Consider the following 20,949-nt stretch of genomic DNA (forward strand, 5'->3'; position numbering starts at 1 on the left):
TTAAATCCAGTTTATTCTGTTCTGGAGTACGCACCTATAGTTGTCTTTAGTAACATACAGTAGCTTTAAATAAATTAGTCAAAAAAATGGTAACATACTTAATCAATGATAGTAACATATTAAATTAGTAAGATACTGTTCTTGATCATTTTATTATTAACAAACAGTTTAAAATAAAAGAATTAATTATAGATATCGTGTAGTACAACACAATATCACTCTATAACAATAGAAATTAAAATGATACAAGGTTCATTTTCAGCGAGAAAAACTACTAAACTATCCACATAATATCTGTATTTCCACAAGTGTTTTCGAAGTTTCAGACGCCATCTATTATTACAGATTAAAACAAACATAGCGTGGTATTCTAGTCTTTTAGAGCATTTAAATTACCATAGACTAAACTTTAAGTTCAATTTATTGTTAAAAAAGTGAAATGGTTTTAAAACTCTATTTTGAAGAAAATTTTTATGTTAAATTTTCAATTAAACATAAAAATTACTTACTTCTAAAAAAATATTTTTACAACGGGTAACTTTAATCTTTTCTATTTTGTTCTTGAGATGAATAATTTTCTATCTTGTTTCTCAAATCTACTCTATGGTTCTACCACTGTGCAAGTTCACGATAACAAAGTGTATTTTGTTTGTGTAGTGCATCTATAAAATGACCTTATTTGTGATTTGTGAAATAAAATTGTGACTTATAACGGAACAAATCTATAAATATTATTGCAAAAAGCGATATGTTACTCTCCTTGGCAGTGTTCTAAGATTGTGCTCATATCGCGAAGTTTCATAATAGTACCACTATGATAAAATCAGAGATGGCTCCAAAGCCTGCAAATTTAAAAAGAAGGTATGTACCGCTAGCTTCTTAACAAATTTGTGTATTATTAAACATATATTATTATACTTGTTTTTTGAAACTTATTTAGTCATAACCTTATCTCGCTTTCCTGTTAGTGACCAAATGTCCCTGATAAACTTTCTCTTCGTTTGACATGTCATTTGTTAATTAAACAACCTAACATTAATTTAATAACTAAATCAATTTAATGGAGAATGATACTGAATTAAAATAACTTCCTTTTTGTAGCTATCCGCGCACAAATATCATTAAGGCGCATACGTAACAACTGATAATGTTTGTCAATCATAGAAAAATAAAGTTGTTTGTTTGAATCTTCATCATCGTTTTTAGGGTTAGGTACACGCAATAATATATGGCAAGGTGTTTTTAGTGCAATTAACTAACTGCTGTCCATGTGTTTGTCTATGTTTCATTTGGTATCTAAAATCCCATGGAAACCATTTCTCGGTTAGTTCTAAGTATTTAAGCACATTCTTCTTTCACTTCATACCTGCATTGTCAATGTACATTCTATGCACAAATTTGCCACTCTGAATAAAGATTCCATGTTCAAGATGTTCTAACTTCATCAGAGCAGCAAACTTGTAAAAACTCATTGATTGCCTGCGTTAGATTAAAGTTATTGCAATACATTATATAAGATATCCTCCTGATTGGTTGGCACAGTTTATGAATACATGCTGAGTTGCTTGCCGGCAATTCTTGTTACAACCTGTCTTCTGAACTGGTGGCAGACTGACTTGTAACTTTCAAAAGCGCTTATAAAGTAGGCCTATTTGAAATAAATGAATTTAGAATTTTTTTATGACCCTTGGGACTATTTATTTAAGATATGTATTTATGTATGACAAGCATTTTGTGAGCATTTGCTGATTAAACCAGTGGCACCTATTTTCTTCTGGCTTGGTTATCAAATACCATTATTTCTGGTTGAAATCTTATTATATGAAACTTAAGTACCTACCACTCGGTGTGAACATGGATTGCATGCCAGTATAAAGTTTGACCTAACCAGCACTTAGTGTAAACCTGCGCTAGCATATTCATAGCAAATTTGACATGGCAGAGAGGGCAGCACCTCCCTGCCATGTCAAATTTGCTATAAATTTTGCCATTGTTGTTCCTCCAAAGTTGGCCTGTGAAAGCTACACCTGAGTCACAAGTCTTGCAATTTGCTTGTAGCTCCTTCCCTGTACATCCGGCTCCGCTTTCATCTCTCACAAGATAGAAAAATAAAGTAAAATGTAAATTGTTGATTTTGGAAAAGAGCAACTGCTGAGTTTCTTGCCGACTTCCTTTCGGTAGAATCTGCCTTCCGAACCGGTGGTAGAGTCACTACAAACAGACAGACTTGACGTTTCAAAAGTGCTTATATTAGGCCTACTTGAAATACATGAATTTTGAATAATATTAGTGATTTGTCATACAAAGCAAACATACTTACACTTTAATATAATGATATTACCCAAAAAGTTGCTGTTTGATAATAATTATCAAATATTATTAGAGTGGCACATGGGCCCAAAACAGGATAAGTATTTTGTTCCGGTGTGAACCAAGATAGGCAAGAATCAGTAGCTATTGTCCACCTGTGCATAGTAGTACCTTGACTTCTCAGCTTTATAGAGCATACCTACTAGTGGTTCAGGAACATGCATTATTAGCGGAAGTTCATGATTTACAATGAACACTAGGGTTTATAATCCTTTATATTATGAGAAGAAGTGTCACAGTTATGGGGTCATGTGTGGAAATAATAACTGATTAATATACTTGTAATGTCAAATGGGGGGGGGTGTCTATTTCCCCTTTCCTTTTGTGCTGGCTTTGGCAGGAGGACAAGTCAATTGCATACTATCAGAGGATATAATCACAGGATAATATGTTTGTGAAGCATGTTGATATAATTATTACACAGATTATGTCTGATTCTGTAGACTGTAGAAAATTTAGCTTAATGTCCCTTAATAACAACTTGTTTAGATTGTATTACTTGGCACATTTTTAGTTCCACAGTTAGTCTGATGATTCTCATGTGACCAGTTATATAAGTACCTATCACTCAGTGGCGTCCACTTCATACATGCACGAAAGCACTGCATACCCAAATTATCTTATATAACATGTATTTGAGTGGAATTTTTCCATTTTATGCCTTGTACCTGCTTTATGCATACCCTGGTCACAAACCCTGTGCACGCCACTGCTATCCCTTAACATGACTAAGGTTCATCCATATTCAATTATCATTGTTTTTGTGTAACTAATTAATTAATAATAAAAAAGCCTTTTATTCTATGCAAATAATATTACAAACATAGTAAAAAAATAATGAAATAAAAAAATAGTGTCTATAAAGTTTACAGTACAATTTTGTTTAACATTTTTTTCTTTTATTATATTTATGAATTAATTTATTATTGGTTTCCATATTTAATTAGCAAGGACCCCTCTCAGGTGAAGGCCTCAAAGGATTTCCATTTTGGTCTATTTTTTGCTGTTTGTAACCAGTTTGTTCCTGCAGTCTTCTTAGTGTAACTATGTGGACTTAATTACAACAAAACAACCTATAAAGGATGGTTATCAACAATAACAATGATGGTACCACCTGTTAAAAGCTCAGGAAGATCAGCTTGCTATTTCTACATGAACTATACTATTACCAGTTATATAATAACATAAATCCATAAGTTATGTTACAAAAATCATCTATATTTATTAAATTAAAACAGCCTTAAAAAGGAAAACTATTTAAATACTTGTATTAGTTGTGTTGAATGATTGTTGATAGAACATTTTAAGAATCGTCACATTCTAGAGTAATTTTTGCATTTTTGACTGACCTGTGTAAATCAAATGTATAAATAAAAATAATAAATAATTCATTAAGATGATGAGGTCTTTATTGATAGGCCTAAAATAGATATAATTATATTGTATCATCTGAGTAAATCAAATGTTTAAATATTATTAATTAAAGTAGGTATATTATATTGTATCATCTGAAATTGATTTGACAAGGTTCTGAATTTTAAAAAGATAGTTGTCAGTGTGGTTGTTATATAATCATGTGTAATATGGTAAGGTAGCCTGACTAGTGGTATTTTACAAGTTACAACTCAAAGCAAATATCTAGTCTATTAAAATTTTAGTCTATTTAATTATATAAAAAGTAAAAACTTATTATAAGATAATCAATGATTAGTAGGCCTAACAATTATTGCATTTTATCTAGGTATGTATGATATGTTATGATTATTTTTTTATTTACTACAGCTTTCCATGTTATAAAAATGATTGCACAAAATATGTAGAACTGATTTCTTTCTAGATAATTTCTTCAATTTTATCTTCCTGTGATAACATTTCCTGTAAAGTCATAAATCTTTACTATAATATACCTACTATTTAATTACGTACTTAAATAATTATGATGAAGTAGTTTGTTTGTATTTGTGTTTGTTTGTCGTATTGAAATAATTGAAAAATACAATATGCAAGTTTCTAAAAACTTGGTAAGAAAATGCTCATAATTCGAATTTCAAATTGCAGCAGTTCAAATTTTTTAGAAGTAGTCGTTACTTACTTCTTACAGAGAATTTCGCTGAAACTAAATAATCTCTTTGTCTATACAAGGCACAACTGAAAGATGTTGAAGTACATCTGATCAGCAGTTCCTCTTTTTTAACCTCGCCCGAGGCTATTAGGTTTTACAGTGTATTTCTTCAATCATGTGCTGATATAAATGAAGCTGTTTACTTCCATGAATTGTTGTTATTAAGAAATTCATCAATTTAATAGTAGCCTTGAAATTCATTAAGATCGAGTGTTGAACCGAACATAGGTATAATAGCAAAGTCTATAAATTTCCGATATATTAGGTATGAGGAAATATTTTGAGATTAATTTAATACGGATTCGCTTTATTAGTTCTTCATTGGAAATATTTTCTTCATAACAAACACACGGTTGGTAATTTGACGGGGATTTACACATTCCGTAATATTTCGGTTTCCTCGTGACTAAAAATTCTAACGAAGCTGTGCACTTTAGATTGAATGTTTTTTAATTCTAGCTGTTGACCGCGACTTTGAACGCATTTGTTTTGTTTTTTTTTTTTAAATCACGCAGTTTTAATTGTTTTAGTGTATGCCCTACCGATAAAGCACCATATGGTTACGTCACACACTATATGAACTAAAAATATTTATTACTAGTTTTTTTTTCGGAATTAGGCCCGGGCTAGAATTCAAGATTTAGATAGAATTCATAGGTATACAATTCAAAAAACTTGCACAACTTTTATTGAAAGTTAAACTTATTGCCGAAATTTACTATATATGCGAGAAGTATTAATCACTTAATTAGATCAAAATCATGAGATACCAAACCTTCTTGCATTTGTATATGATTCAGTTTATCATTTTCTACGTGCGTCACATCTGTCGAATTTGATAACGATGAAGTATCGAAAAATCACTACTTTTTAAACAACGTTTTACGAAATAATGTTGAAGGATGCAGAAGTATATTTCATAAGGAATCACCCTGTAAAAATATTAAATCAAAAGAACCATATTTATTATTCTATACAAACGAATTCAAAACATTCGAAGTGTTTACTTATGGCAACCCTATATGGCAGATAAAAGACCAACACGCGCAGAGTTCCTACACTACATAATTTTAATTTTGCATGTGATGTTAGGTCTGTATTTGATTTCTGTCAGTAAGATCTATGGCAGTGGTTTACTCAAAAAGTATTAGGTTTCGGTTTTACTTAATGTACCTCTAAAGCCCGTGAAATATTATTTCATTTCATTTTTGCACGTTGTTTATATATATTATGAATTGTACTTAAATCAAGTATAATATTATAAATAGAAAAGATGTGAGTTACTTGAATGTCATTTTTTTTTTAATTCTTTCACTTAAACTAAAACAGCTAAATTTTTATGTAGTATCAAAGGCTATATTTTGTTTTAGTTTGATAGAATTTTAGCCCAAAATAAAGAGATTTGTGAAGCAAGCTTAAGTACTAAGTAGTTCACAATTTAGGTATTTAGTCGATCTAACAAAAGTCTGCATACTACTTATGAACATTATTTTATATGTTTCTTAACTTCTAATAGAAGTTACAAACTCGCCTGAGAAATAGGTCCACTTTAAACTGAAACGGTTAATTCTACACCATATCACTGAAAACTATTTAAGAGAAGCCGAGCGAGATCTACCTATTAACCGCTGTGTACCAATCGTGGCAAAAGAAAACATAAATTTTAAAGCTCTAAATATTTAAGAATTCCTGATGCGTTTAATTGATGCATTAAAAAAGTTAATGTAGAATAGCGATGATAACGAGGTCCGTATTCAGAATAGCTAGAGTCAACGAACTCTGATTGCAACTTTGTTCCGCCTGCAGAACGAATACACTGATTAGGGACTTTACTTCAATTAATAATTAATCGAGATCTGCAATTTAATTCTTGTTATTTAAGTAACAGCAATAAAAAAATCCTTCCTACTAATATTATACTCGTAAATGCGAAAGTTTGTATGGATGGATGGATGTTTGTACCTCACACAAAAACTGAACCAATTTTACTGGAATTGAACTGGGCACGGATTATACTATGGATTAACACATAGATTACTTTTTATCCCGGAAATATGTGCGGTTCTCCCGCGGGAAATTGAAAAAAAAAGTACGCGGATAAAGCAAACAACTTTTATTTTAAAAATTCATCATATACACTATATTTTAATGATTTTTATTATTGATGCTTAAAAAAATAAAATTATAATAATAAAAATTTATAAGGAAAAACATACACCCTCCGTTTGCGGGGCATTTGAATGCCCAAGCTATACGCGCCGTATCAAGGACTACTGCCTTCTGTATCTGACCCTTGATCCAACAACCAAGCGAAAGCTTCTTAAGATGTTGGTCGAAGCTTTTCGCGAGAAGACCATTGACTGAAACAACATTCGGAACAATAACAGTCGACTCAACATTCCACATGGCGTCAATCTCGTAAGCAAGGTCCGAGTAGACTTTTTCCTTTTCAGCATTCATCGTCATGTGGAATAGTAATGTCATCAATTATTCCACGGCGCACTGATCGATCGACTAGCTCTATATCAGGTCTTTTAGCTGTAATATACCTGTGATAATCGTGATAATCGTTCGATCCCAGTGGAGCAATGCACTGCTATTTTCAAGAACTGACGCCGGGTCGTAGCTATAGTAAGGCATCATACATATTATTAGGTAAGGGTTTTATTTTTAAGTGCATATGTTTTATTACGCTTACGTTTAACCCCCGCGCGGGCGCAAAAAGAGAGTTTTTCTAAGTTTATCGTGCGTATCTGTCTGTGACATCGCGGATCCCGAACTTGAGCGGTTCTGATTAATCTTTAGCCGGCAAGTGTAGCGTGTTTAAGCTCATTATAATGATCTCAATGAAATGATGTTAGGTAAATGACGATCGAGTTCGCAGGTGTTTTGTAAATGTAACTAACGCCGGGAATATTTTTTTTAATATGTGTACATACTTACGTGTTATAACATAAAATCTAAGCTTTCAAATATGTGGATATTTACTGAGTTCCGAATATAAAGAAGTGTGTTAATTAAATAACGGTGTGTCAATCAATATAAGTGGTTTGCTTTGAGACTATAAAACGACGATTTTTTTGACGTGGACCTGTTCGTTAGCTTATGGGGAATCGAATCTGCATCTTTTAGAATTACGTCAATTTTGTCTATAATGCGATTGTTATTATAATACATATGTTTCAAATTACTACTATGTAATTACAGTTTTTGAAAATAGAACAAATTAACTGCTATTTGGTTGAATAGCAGCTGTTTTTCATAAAGCAAGAAAAAACTATAACTTAAAATCTAAGTAGCTATTCTTGGATCGTCTGAGTTTTGTAGCGCTAGTTTATTGTCGCCTCAATGCAGGGATAACGAGTCGACGAAGCAGAACTACGTCGGCGTCAGATTACGGTTTTAAATCCATACCAATAAGCGTGCAAAAATGTGTCCATCAGTTCGTTTCTTTGTTACCTTAATTCGTATCAACCAATCTAGATGAAATTTGGCACATTTTCATCTAGAAACCATGACAAGGGATTCTTTGTGTCCCGAAAAAGCATAAGTGTAATCTTTCTGGGGTATTTAGAAAATAGCCTTTGTTACCTATGCCTATGGTATATTCACAGCTAATCCGATCTCGTTTTGGAACGAAATAGGTTGTCTCCTGGGATACTTTTTATCCAAGGAAACGGTGTCTAGGATAAAAAACTAAGAAAATCTGATGACGTTACGGGCTACAGCTAGTACGTAATAGAATAACAAAAGTCGGTAGGTTGGTATAATGTTGTTTGTTTTTTGTTGTTGTTGTGTGACAAGTAAGGACATAACCAAATAAGTCGAGATTATAACATGGTCTTAAACGTTTTACACCTATAAGCATTAGGTACGAACCATTTTCGTAGCTCGAATCAGAGTTTTAATGGTTTTGTGGAACTTGTATTATTAATTAACCTTTATTAATTAACAAACTTAGGAATGGAGATGATAATATTGACTCAAAAAGTTATACGTTTCCATTACAAACCATATGCGTAGCATGAACCCGATTTTTAACGGTCTTTTCAAACTTAATGCGCATTAATAATAAAAGTCTCATATCGTCGGAATAACTATATAGTGTTTTGCCACACTTCAAAAGACAGCTCCTTTTAAAGGTCTTATCTAAGACCTGTCATTGTTGTTAAACGTATCTTTATGCGTCTCTCGAGATGAGAATGAGAGGTTATTAATATGGTTGGTTGGCAGTTGGCACCTGCCACCTGCATCAAACCTCTCACATAATTGCCAAAGAATAACTGAATGCCTCGTCGGCCTCGTTGGTCTAGTGGTTAGCAAATTTATTTACGGTTCACAAAGTCCTAGTTTCGAAAGCAAAAACTTTTAGGTATTGGGGTTTTCTGTTAAAAAAATCACAATACCAGCGCGGTGTTAGGAAAGTGGCGGTGTCCACCCCCGTGCCTTGGAGAGCAAGTTAAGCCGTCGGTCCTGTTTATTATCACCAACTTGTGGCAATAGTCGTACACCCTCACCTATGCAGTGGCGTGCACTTCATACATGCACAAAATTATTGCATACGCTATATTTTTTATATAACTTATAAAGGAAGATTAAGATAAGATTCTGAGACTTGTAAGAAGGCTCAGAATCACTCAGCGGGCGATGGTAAGTGCAAAGTTGGGAGTATCTCACGTGATCTAATCAGAAGTGAGGAGATCCGTAGAACTAGAACCAGAGATACCGACATAGCTCAGCGAGTTGCAAAGCTGAAGTGGAAATAGGCGGGGCACATATGGACATTGGGGTATATATCGGATCGATATGGACATTGTTTTTAAATTAGCACGTGTTAATGACCGGGAGATATCGCTTAAAAAGCTCTCCGAGGCACGGAGGTGGACACCGTCAACTTCTCAACTCCGGACTAATAATAAGATTTTTTTCAATAAAAATTAATTACAAAATTTTTGTCTGAATTCGGAATCGATCCCAGGACCTCATGATTCTACGTGTTAACCACTAAACCAACGAGGGATTTAGAGTTAATATAAAAATTAAAATTTAACGTTTAATTCGACATGTATCGAAATACGTCCACATACATTACTGGACAATACTAAATGTTAAAATTCTTCATGAAAAAGCTGTCTTCTATGTAGATATGTTATGAAGTTCCAGAATATTCTAAAGAGTTCATTGAACCATAAAGGCCGACGATGTTCACGCTGAATTAGAACAGGCGGACTCGTGTTTCGGTAAACTGGTTCTTAATTGTTACAAATGCTAATGTTATTTTAAAAACACCTCAATTTTTTTTGATACTATTTTAATGTTAAACATGAGAATAAGATAGGTTCTTGGTAAGGCCCTAGTCTACCGAGATAGTCTATTTAGGATTGACTTTCAGGCATGCATGTTACCTCACGATGTTTTTAATCACCAATAAAGCTGATTATGATATTAATGATATTTAATTGTTTAAATTTAAAACGAGAAGAAGGTTATTCACCAACGTTCGTGCCTTTATGAAAAATATTGCAATTTCTCAAACATGCGTGGCATTATTTAAATTAGGTACATTAGAGAAAAAAAAAATATGTTACTAATGTTACACGCTCACTGGGCAACGGACAACATTCAGCTCGATAATATTAACCTAGCCCTACCTACCTAGACTTTATAAACAAAAAATATGTATTACGGTAACTATAGTGACAAATTAAATCATTTACTTATAACATACAGGATGGAACGTGCTGCTTTGTTTTGGTTGGACATACTAGAATGCCATAAAATGGAGTAGTCAGCAAAATTGGCTTTTAGGGCTGTTTTAGAGCTAGAACTAGAAATCTCGCATGCAACAAACATGCAGTTTTCACGATGTTTTCCTTCACCGTTGAAGCAAGTAATATTTTAATTACTTAAAACGTTTATAACATCGAAAATTCAGAGGTAGGTGCGTGCTGGTATTCGAACTCGGTTTCCCGAAAGTGAAATCGAGCTTCCACCCCTAGCGCTATCACCGCTCGAGAATGTAATATATTAATATTAAACCTCTTTATACGGTATTAAGAGGAAATTTAAAGGCTATTTTTAATACGCTTCAATCCATGGTAGCCGTGCAAAATGAAAATTAATGGAAGTAAACCAGAACGGCTAGCGTGGAGAGGAGACAGTTGTGTCCCCGGGGAAAGGATAAAAAAATTTCTGTTACTACAGATTTGTCAACTATCAGTGCACACGTGGAAATAAATTCAAAAAATTCAAAAAAATTCATTTATTTCAAGTAGGCCTAATATAAGCACTTTTGAAACGTCAAGTCTGTCTGTGTGTAGTGACTCTACCACCGGTTCGGAAGGCAGATTCTACCGAGAAGAAGCCGGCAAGAAACTCAGCAGTTGCTCTTTTCCAACATTAATCATTTACATTTTACATTTCAAAATTCATTTTTCTATCTTGTGAGAGGTGAAAGCGGAGCCGGATGCTTCCAAGCAACCTTGTCATTAAGAAATTCATCAATTGTATAATAACCTCGCTGTAATAAATGTGTTTAACACATTCTTTAAACTTATGCATTGGTAGGTCAAAAATTACATTAGGAATCATATTATAAAAGCGTATACTCAGTCCCACAAATGAGTTCTGCACCTTTCGCAGACGATATGCAGATGTATCCAAATAATATATGTGTAGTAATAAAACTAAAAACTTAGGGGGTAAACTTCTATTATTCCATGTTCCCGTGCTTTAGCAGGTGGACACGTAATTATATCCCTTGTAAGGGGATATATTCGGGGGATATAATTATTATCTCCTGCCCGTGCTAGCCCTGATTTAAACGATGCGACGCTGTGGTTTGGAATATAAAATTTAGAATGTTGGGTCAAAGTTTGTATGGGAAAAAGTACTATTATCAGAACTAACCGCTAGTAACTAATAGGTTTACAAAGATATACAGTAGCGTGTTGATCTTAATAATTATTCTGAGATGAATGCTGCAACCGAATTGTATCCAACAGTAACTACATCAGTAGAATGTAATCAACTATAAGCCCCGGTAGATGCTGAGATAAGATTACTGCAAGGAATGGAAACTATAGTAACAAGACAGTTAACAGGCTTTAATACCCACTTAAGTATTACCTATTGGTATATAATAACTGATGTGTTTAACCTTTAGCATACGAATCAACTAAAAATGCGATTTCGATTCTTCCTTTATCAATTACTAAGTATTCTTTGTTAGACTTATGGATACCAAATTATCTTTCAAACTTCCCTAGATGGACAACTGATTTGGTTAAACTAATACGGAGTGCTGTTGCGACGCCGCACATTATTTGTAGTAATTTATTACAGTGAATTAATTGTATTTTAAATATGGCAAAACGGGAGCAGGCCCACGGGTCGGTCATTTGCGATTAGCATTATTAACGCCAAATTGTGTTTCAAAGAACAGATATATTGTTCGCCCCCACCTCAGCCGTTTGTTTGAAACAATATCTGTATTTAATATAATCATCATCATGTCAACTCAATACCGGCCCACGGGTGTCCTCCCACGGCGAGAAGAGTTCAGGCCGTAGTCTGCCACGCTGGCCCAGTGCGGATTGGTGGAGTCCACATGCTTTTGGGTATTTTAGTGAGGTCTCAGGCATGCAAGTTTGCTCAAGAAGTTTTCCTTCACCGTAGAAGCAAAAGCAAATTTACGTGTGGCATCTGATTTATTGAGGTAGGTGTAGACTAAGTACGTTGCGTCACGAAATTTATGCGGGTGAAGCCGCAGGTCACATCTAGTAGAATTAATGAAAATCTAAAACTGTTTGTAAAACAATACCGCGAAAGTGATTTTGCGAACAAAGAAATACTAACTTTTAAAAAAATGCATTCGTAAATGAGAACAAATGAGTTTTAAACACCAGGGTAACATAAGGGCCATCTTCTTGGTCCGTTTATTAATCCTATGAGAAAATATACCTATTAAAAAAACATTTGTTATTTTAAATAATATAAAAGAAACGACTCCTCTGTCATCCTATACGGGGCAAGTTTCCATAACTGCAAGTCTGTACTGTGATTAAGGCAGTGGCATGGTGATCTAGCGTTGGAACTGTATTCATATCAGACAGTTGAAATTGGTGATAGTGAAGTCGAAGTCACTTCACTTCGAATTCACTTCACTTAAAATATCACTTGCTTCAACGGTGAAGGAAAACGTCTTGAGTAAACCTACATACCTGAGAGTTCTCCATAATGTTCTTAAAGGTGTGTGAAGTCCACCAATCCGCACTGGGCCAGCGTGGTGGACTACGGTCTTAACCACTTCTCATTGGGGGAGGAGACCCGTGCCCTGTAGTGGGCCGGTAATGGGTCGATATGATGATGATATTAGAAGACATTAGTAAGAGCTGTTGACGTACAAATTGGAAAGGTAATTAGGTTAAGTGAGCACCAATTAGAGACTATGAAATATTTTAAAATTTAAAATATCATCATAAATGAAGTTTTTTTAAATTGTCACTAGTTTTGTGCAATTCATAAACAAACGTCACGTTATGAATATAGCACATCTGCTAACAATTCAAAAATGTATGTATATAAACAATAAAAAATATAAATTTCATAAGTGTATTACGACAATACACAAATCGTCATCTAGCCCCAAAGTAAGCATAGCTTGTGTTATGAAAGTGTATGTAGTAATTAATATAACTTGTGAATATTTGTTTTCTCGTCGTGGGAGGACACCCGTGGGCCGGTAATGAGTTGACATGATGATGATCATATTAAATACAGATAGTGTTTCAAACAAACGGCTGAGGTGGGGGCGAACAATATATCTGTTCTTTGAAACACAATTTGGCGTTAATAATGCTAATCGCAAATGACCGACCCGTGGGCCTGCTCCCGTTTTGCCATATTGAAAATACAATTAATTCCCTGTAAAAAATTACAACAAATAATGTACGTCACTAGTTTTGTGCAATTCATAAACAAACGTCACGTTATGAATATCGCACATCTGCTAACAATTCAAAAATGTATGTATATAAACAATAAAAAAATATAAATTTCATAAGTGTATTACGACAATACACAAATCGTCATCTAGCCCCAAAGTAAGCATAGCTTTTGTTATGAAAGTGTATGTAGTAATTAATATAACTTGTGAATATTTATTTTCCCGGATTAAATTTCAGTCATACATGATGACTGAAATTTAATACTGTACGCAATATGACGAAAACAATCGGATTATATTAGTTGGTGGAAAATAAGAACTATTAAAGCAAAGCTGCAGCGTCATGTTTCTGTAAAGTCAGAACTGAAGACTAACTGACAATGTTATCTTCGAGGCAAACCTAATCACCACAGAATTAGGACAGAAGTACAATAAACCACAGTACAGAAACCTTGTACACGACTTATATTAAAGCACCAAAAACCACTCTACTTTAGTGGGGTTTCTCAACAGATGACAGTAATTATTTTACCTCTAATGTTCTAAACTAAGCGATTACCATAAAATGTGAAAATGAGAAAAAGTTTGTGAGCTAGCTAAAATTCCGCGGGTGTAAAGTCAGACGTGCGTTGGGTGTTTAAACTATATGATGCTATGCTAATAACCTAACATGTTTTGCTTAAAGTTAACTCTTTTTTTACTTTGACTCTGACACATTTGCCCGACTATAATAACTTATATTGATGATTATCAGCGATTACACCGATAAGTGATATATCTTGATGGAAGCGAACTGATATTTAATGCCAATATGTCTCAGATATTACGGAAAAATTTTGACCTCTATCATTTAGAGAATAGTCATCAATGTCGCTTTTGTCGGCACTTAGCGATGACACTTCGTTTTAGTGTTCTTCACGTTAACTTGCGTATACGTGTGACTTCGTTTAGTAATTTCATTACTGTGCCCTAAGGTTACAATTTTTTTATAGTGTTAGACACTATAAAAAAATTGTAACCAGGAGGAAACTGGAGAATGTTTATATTATTTGCGAAATAATAAATATCAGTTCTCGGAACGGTCCAAATAAAAATGTTATGTATTATGCAGTGGCGGGCAGATGATATAAAATGTAAAAAAATCTCCGCTAAGAGTTAAAAAAAAACCCAAGGATAGGCTAGTAAGAGTTATAAAAAGCGTACCCTTTAGTTTTTTTTAACTCGCACTGGAAATTCTCTTAACTTTATATCCTCTGCATACCACGTGCATACCCTCCATGCACCGTATTAAGGTTTTCACTTTGCTTCAGAGACATTTTCGAGGCCACGTAATTTCATATTGAAAATTTACCTTGCACACGAGTTTTAACCGTGTGGTGACGGTAGTTCCAAATACATTTGTGATCTCATCTTTTCGCGGGTAACTTACGAGGCGACTAAGGAAATATAACACAGATCGAGCAGCAGCGTCCTTTGTTTTACTACTACCATCCACTGCGATCACCGACACGACTACCTAGCGTGGTGTTTATTGGCAAACCTCGCTCTGGGAGAGGCCTTTAGAGGAATATTAAAGCCTATTGATTCATTTTCATATTATTATAGCAATTTCATTATCAAAGGTAAGACTATTTTCAAAGACCTGACTTACCCTCTATCTCTCCATCAAAAATGCAGGTGCCATACTATAGGTATTATACGTATAGTTCTGAATTTTTTGTAGCATATCAGCATGTATCTATCGGAAATGGGAAATACAAAATGCATTATCAATCACAGATAACGACTTTTTGTTTATTATCTTATGTCTGAAGAAGAAATAATCATATCCGGTGCATGTCTCGTCCTCACTAATATTAATATAATATTGAATCATCATCAATCAAGGATGAATTTGTATTGACGACGTAAAAAAGTTTACCATAAACGTAAACCATTGTACAACTCTGTTTTACAGAAATTTTACACTCTATTTCTTATCACTACTTTACTATTCAATAAAAAAACTAATTAGTATTTATAACCCTGTCGGTTTCATTTATTCAAAGTGATCTATTTTAGTACAACTAAATTGGCTAAAATTTCAGAAAGAGTCATTGAATTTCTTTAAGTGGCTAATAGTGGTAAATATTAAAGGCTTCTGCATTATTTTCATGATCGGCACAGACGTACAAATTATAATTTCCCAAATTACATGCAAAACTTTATATCATTTATTATTCGATAGGAAGACTCGAAATTAATCCAGCGCCATGTTATCTAACAAGAGTAGTTAGGTATCAATTTTGCTACCATGCCGTTATTACTGGCAAGATAAGCACATCTTTGGTGCTATCAGTCGCCCGATGATTATGTAGCCCGATGGACTGTTTTAATAGTTCATTTACGTCAAAATCAAACAAATATGTTTGTGAACGGCGAACCGATCATACAGCGATGCCCAGTTGTCGGTAATTTCGAAGAGACAGGATGGAATCTGCAGTGCCCCATGGTTAGTCAGTGCTCTAGACAGCCAGTGAACAATTTATGCAATTACGATGTGTACAATGGCTACAGTGATATATCAGTGCAGTGCTATAATAGAACTAATTATGTTCAGGATAATGTACTAACACAACAGTACTATCAACAAAATGTTGCGTATACTCAACCGGTTCAGCATTATCAAACCAATCTTAGTTGCCATCAAATACAAGGAAAACAAAATGTTTATACTCGACCGGTAACGGAGTTTCAGACTACCCTACCTTGCCACCAAAGGCCAGAGTGGGATTACAATAGCATGTGCTATAACGTCGATGGGCAAGCATGTCAATACACTGACGTGGTTGATCTAGAAGATTTTATGTAAGTCCATATAAATTTTACTATACTTCCCCATACCTACTAATCCCTACTAATATTATAAAGGTTACAATATGTTTAATTCCGCCCAAACTTTGTGAAGATCTGATGAATGTGGATGGAGATAGAGGGCAGAACTCCTCAGCGGATAGCTGCAAAGCCCTCATTTAAGGCTTAGCGATACTGAATACTTTAATTTTTTTAGAACTAAAACTAAATTGAATGCCTCATCAAAAAACAAAATCAAACGCAGACGAAGTCGCGGGCAATAGCTAGTATTAATATAAAGCTGTTTGTTTGGTCGAACGCGCTCATCTCGGAATTTACTGTTACGAATTGTAAAAATCTAGGCTAGGAAGGCTAGAGGCTATATAACATCACGCTACGACCGAACGGAGAGGATCATCAATGAAAAATGTTGTAAAAACGGGAAAAAATATTCCTTTTGAGATCTTTCGATGCGTGCGGTGCGTAAACACTTAAAGGAATGCTAAAATGATTTAAGACGTAATTATTCCTCTTAAATCAGTTTGTGTTAAATCATCTTTACTTTTAAAAGTTCAAAAAAAAAAGTCCGCGAGAGGTTGAGGTCGCGGACAAAATCGCGTGGGACACTTAGTCATTCGATGAAATGCGAATAACTATCTTTGTTAGTTGAGGTGTTTCAAGGTTCTTATCAGTAAATTTCTTCTTCAGCTGTTAATTTCAATTCTGTATACAATAATTGAGCATGCTGTTATCGTTTCTCAAAAAAATACCGTCAATATTAATTCAGGAATTTTCAGTATCAGTTAATTGTATTAGTCATCTTCATACCCAGCATCATCTAAACCAATCGACGTCCACTGCCGGTCTTGTGCCGCTTGTGATGTCGTCATTCTAGCACTTCCAGAGCCCAGCGTCGATTGGTTCTCCGAGCTGTAATAATAACACAAAACACACACATCTTGATAGCTTACTTAGCTGTTATGGGTACTAAGATAACTGATGAATATTGTTATGAATAAATACTTATAATTTACAAATAAACACCCAGACACTGTAAAACACTCATGTTCATCATACAAATATTTTTCAGTTGTGGGAATCGAACCCACAGTCTTTGGTCAGAAAGCAGTTAAGACTTTCGACAGCGCTTTAAGACTCGTCTATTTGCATTAAAGTTATAAATTAGATAAATCGGTACGTTATCCAGTGCTGTAACTTGCACGTGATAATATTAAACACGAGCTAATCATTGGTTCAAAGGTGATCCATCTAATGCGATACCATTTGAACTTCGAAGCGTTTATTCAGCAAATGTTTGTCGTATTTCATCCTTGTTTACTCAGTTCTATAATCCGTATTAGTTCTTAGATTGATCAAACTGTTTGTTTTTGGTTTTGATGGTTTTTATTAGAGGTGCGCAGAATTTACTTTTGCATATTACCTATTCTGCATATTTTTCAGTATTTATATTCGGCCCAAAATATTCGATTGTAATATTATCAATATTTTAATATTTATGTAATGATAAAGAACTTTATTATTTTATTTGTAACTTAATCGTGTGATGTTTGGAAACAAAGTGACGGCGTGGTGTGCGAGCGGGTAGCGGATGGTGAGGTTAGAGCATAAGTAGATCAAGTTATATGAAGCACATAACTCGGAATAATAGTTATGAGTTGTGACCTATAGGTGTGGGTCAGGGACCCTCCGAACAGAAGGCCAAGGTTTTGACCAGTAACAGCGTATCATTTGACAAATCTAAAGAAATTCCTTTCTTATGATTGTTAGCAAAATCTAACGTTAATTTAGGGTAAAACAACTGACAACATTCCCGGTATTTACTTTTAATTCAGCGCACGCGGATAAAACAACACTGAAACGCTTTACAAGTATATTGAAGAGAAATATAGCCTGTTTCTCGCTGAGAATTTAGGTTTTGAAAGGCGAAAGAACAGTTGTTTTTGTAAACAGATAATAAGAGCAAATCATACTAGCTGTTCTCTCGCGTAAACAAACTCTCTCCTCTGCTAGTATCTACCCTGCACGGTAGCATGGGCAGGAGACAATTATCGCAAGGGATAAAAATTTACCTTCTCCCACAGCTTTATAAACTCTCAGAGCACTGGCGCACAAGTAGAAATAATATCCAAATAATATATGTGTATTAATACACGGAGGTCAAGGCTTTTTATAACTCTTACAACGCCTATCCTTAAGTTTTTTAATAACTCGTACTGGAGATTTTCTTCATTTTATATCATCTGCATACCCTGTCCTCTATGCACGGCACTGATCACAAGTCTACGAGTTAAGTCGTTTTTTAGTTTAACATACGAACCAAAAATGATCAAAAATGTTCCGCTATCTAATATAAGATAGTTTAAAAAAGTTCAACTTTAGCTTCAATTACCAAAGCGAAGCTGTGTAATGAAATAAGTTTAAATATGAAACTAATCATAACCTACTTAAATGACCTAATCTGATTCGAGCGAAACTAACTTACATTTTAGCCTATAAGACTGCGTGTTGATAAAAAAGTCTTCTCGCCGTTTATATTTATCTTATCGTCACCAGATCTACAATAGATCATTGCCTAATATTAAGGAAAATACAATCAAACATTTAGTAGTACTTATATTTATCACGTAGGTAATGCATGAATTATTCACTGAGGTTACGGCAAACTTCATAACTTTATGATGCCAATAATATTATTTCCTCATCATCATCAAATCATCGGTTCATTTAATGAGACGTCCACTGCTGGACATAGGTCTTATGTAGGGAGTTCTAAATTCCACGGTTTTGAAGAACATACAGAACCCGCATTTAGCCATTATTGCATGAATAGTGTCCAAAGATAATAAAAAGGACCCGCGCACGTCTGACTTCACACCCGCGGAATGTTGTTAGCTCAAAAACTTCTTTTCATTTTCCCCATTTTATGGTAAACGTTTGGAACTTTAGAGGTATAATAATTACTGTCAACTGCTAAATGTAATGAAGCGACTAACAGTCTATTCAAGAAACATAACTAAACTGGTGTGGTTTTTGATACGATTAATATCGACGTTTACACGGTTTCTGTATGTTTTTAATTTTGTGTACAGGTCATGCATATAAGGTTACTAGCCGTTTCCAGCCCGCTTCGCTGGGCGAATTGAAAAAGGAAATAAATTACATTTTATGTTTCATTTTTATTTATTTTTTTCATATTTTTATTATTCTCCTTTTTTTTTATTTTTGTATGAACATAAATAGGCCCCGCGGATAGAACTGTAAGCATCGATATTGTTTAGACTTACTCAAATTCCAAATTCCATCGATTTAGCCTGTATCTTTCATCCAGGTGATTTTTCTCACTAATATTCATTGTAACTTTCAATGTGCAATCATTTCCGTGCCTTTCTTCCAAAAATTAATAATAATTGACATGAAGAAAAAAATTTGAAATGAGCATTGAAAGTTTAAGTTAAAGTCATTGCAACTCTCATATGTGAAGTTGAAACCTGTCTAGGTTCAAGTGCGACGAATTTTCTGTTAACTAAAATTTTCTCCGTGACATCAATTTTTTATAGAAAATTAATTGTGCATGTTTTTTATGAATTCTATTGGAATAAGTAACTAAATTTCTTTTCCACATCTCATGTGCTTGGAAAATGCATTCATTTTAATCTATTACATTTCCGCGATCCCGCAATAAAAGAATTCGTCGGTTATGTAGTCTGCAAAAGTAAAATGAATGTAAAATTCTTAGTCCGTTGATTGGATAGCTACATGTAAAGTTAAGTTTTTGAAACCTCTCAATGACTTTTTCTCCGCTGCCAAAAACACGATTGTTGTAAGGAAATACACGAATATCCCTACATACACGAAGATCCCCACCAAATTTGGAGTCTGTAGAAGTTACAGGTTAGAAATAAAAATTTTAGATTTTAACACCCACCCCCGCAATTCCTGTCGGAAGTAGACTTTATTGAAATTCATTTTGAGATGTTCTTTATGTGAATAATAAAAGATTCCTACCATATTTAGAATTTTTAGAAGCTATATTTCGAAATTGAAATTTTTAACACCCACCCCCGCGAACCTTATTGGAGGTGATTCATTGTAAAATCCGCTCGAAGATCATTTTTATATTACATATAGAACACTCTCACTAAATTTGGAGTCTATAGGAGCTATCGCTTGGAAATTGAAAATTTTCATTGTTAACGCCCCCGCAATCTTCTTTGGGGTGGGATATCGTAAAATTTGTTCATAAATCATTTTTACATCACTTATAGAAAATTCCTACAAAATTTGGAGCTTGTAGGAGCTTTAGCTGGAAAATTAAAAATATTAATTGTTAATACCCACCCTCGCAACCCCCTGTGGGGTGAGCTATCGTAAAATTCGTTCATAGCCTATTTCTACACCTCTTGCAGAAGATTCGTACCAAATTTGAAGTCTATAGGAGCTATAGTTTAAAAACGGGAATTGTTCATTGTTAACGCCCCCGCAATCCCCTTTGGGGAATGAATTTCTTAAAATCTATTCATAGCTGACCTCTACATAGCAAAAGTAATATTCCTACCAAGTTTCACGTTTCTAAGTCTTATGGTTCCCGAGATTTCGTGGTGAGTGACTATATAGATGGGAATTCTTCGATTATCATCGAAATTTTTAACTTTTTATC

General features: G+C 34.1%; 1 protein-coding gene across 3 annotated transcripts in view; it reads left to right on the top strand.

Moving 5' to 3' along the window:
- The first annotated feature begins 605 nt into the window (after positions 1 to 605).
- The window catches only part of LOC120631873 (hypoxia-inducible factor 1-alpha-like), a 127,635-nt gene continuing 107,291 nt past the window's right edge, over positions 606 to 20,949 (top strand). For 2 of the 3 annotated variants that reach the window (XM_039901534.1, XM_039901535.1), the window contains exon 1: positions 15,805 to 16,286. In XM_039901534.1, the coding sequence (XP_039757468.1) occupies positions 15,844 to 16,286 (443 nt within the window). In that variant the 5' untranslated portion in view covers positions 15,805 to 15,843. Of the gene's footprint in view, positions 862 to 15,804; positions 16,287 to 20,949 lie in introns of those variants that run through there. The other variant, XM_039901536.1, reaches the window with a different exon arrangement.

This window comes from Pararge aegeria, chromosome 19, assembly GCF_905163445.1.
Source record: "Pararge aegeria chromosome 19, ilParAegt1.1, whole genome shotgun sequence".
In the NCBI taxonomy this organism is placed as follows: Eukaryota; Metazoa; Arthropoda; class Insecta; order Lepidoptera; family Nymphalidae; genus Pararge; species Pararge aegeria.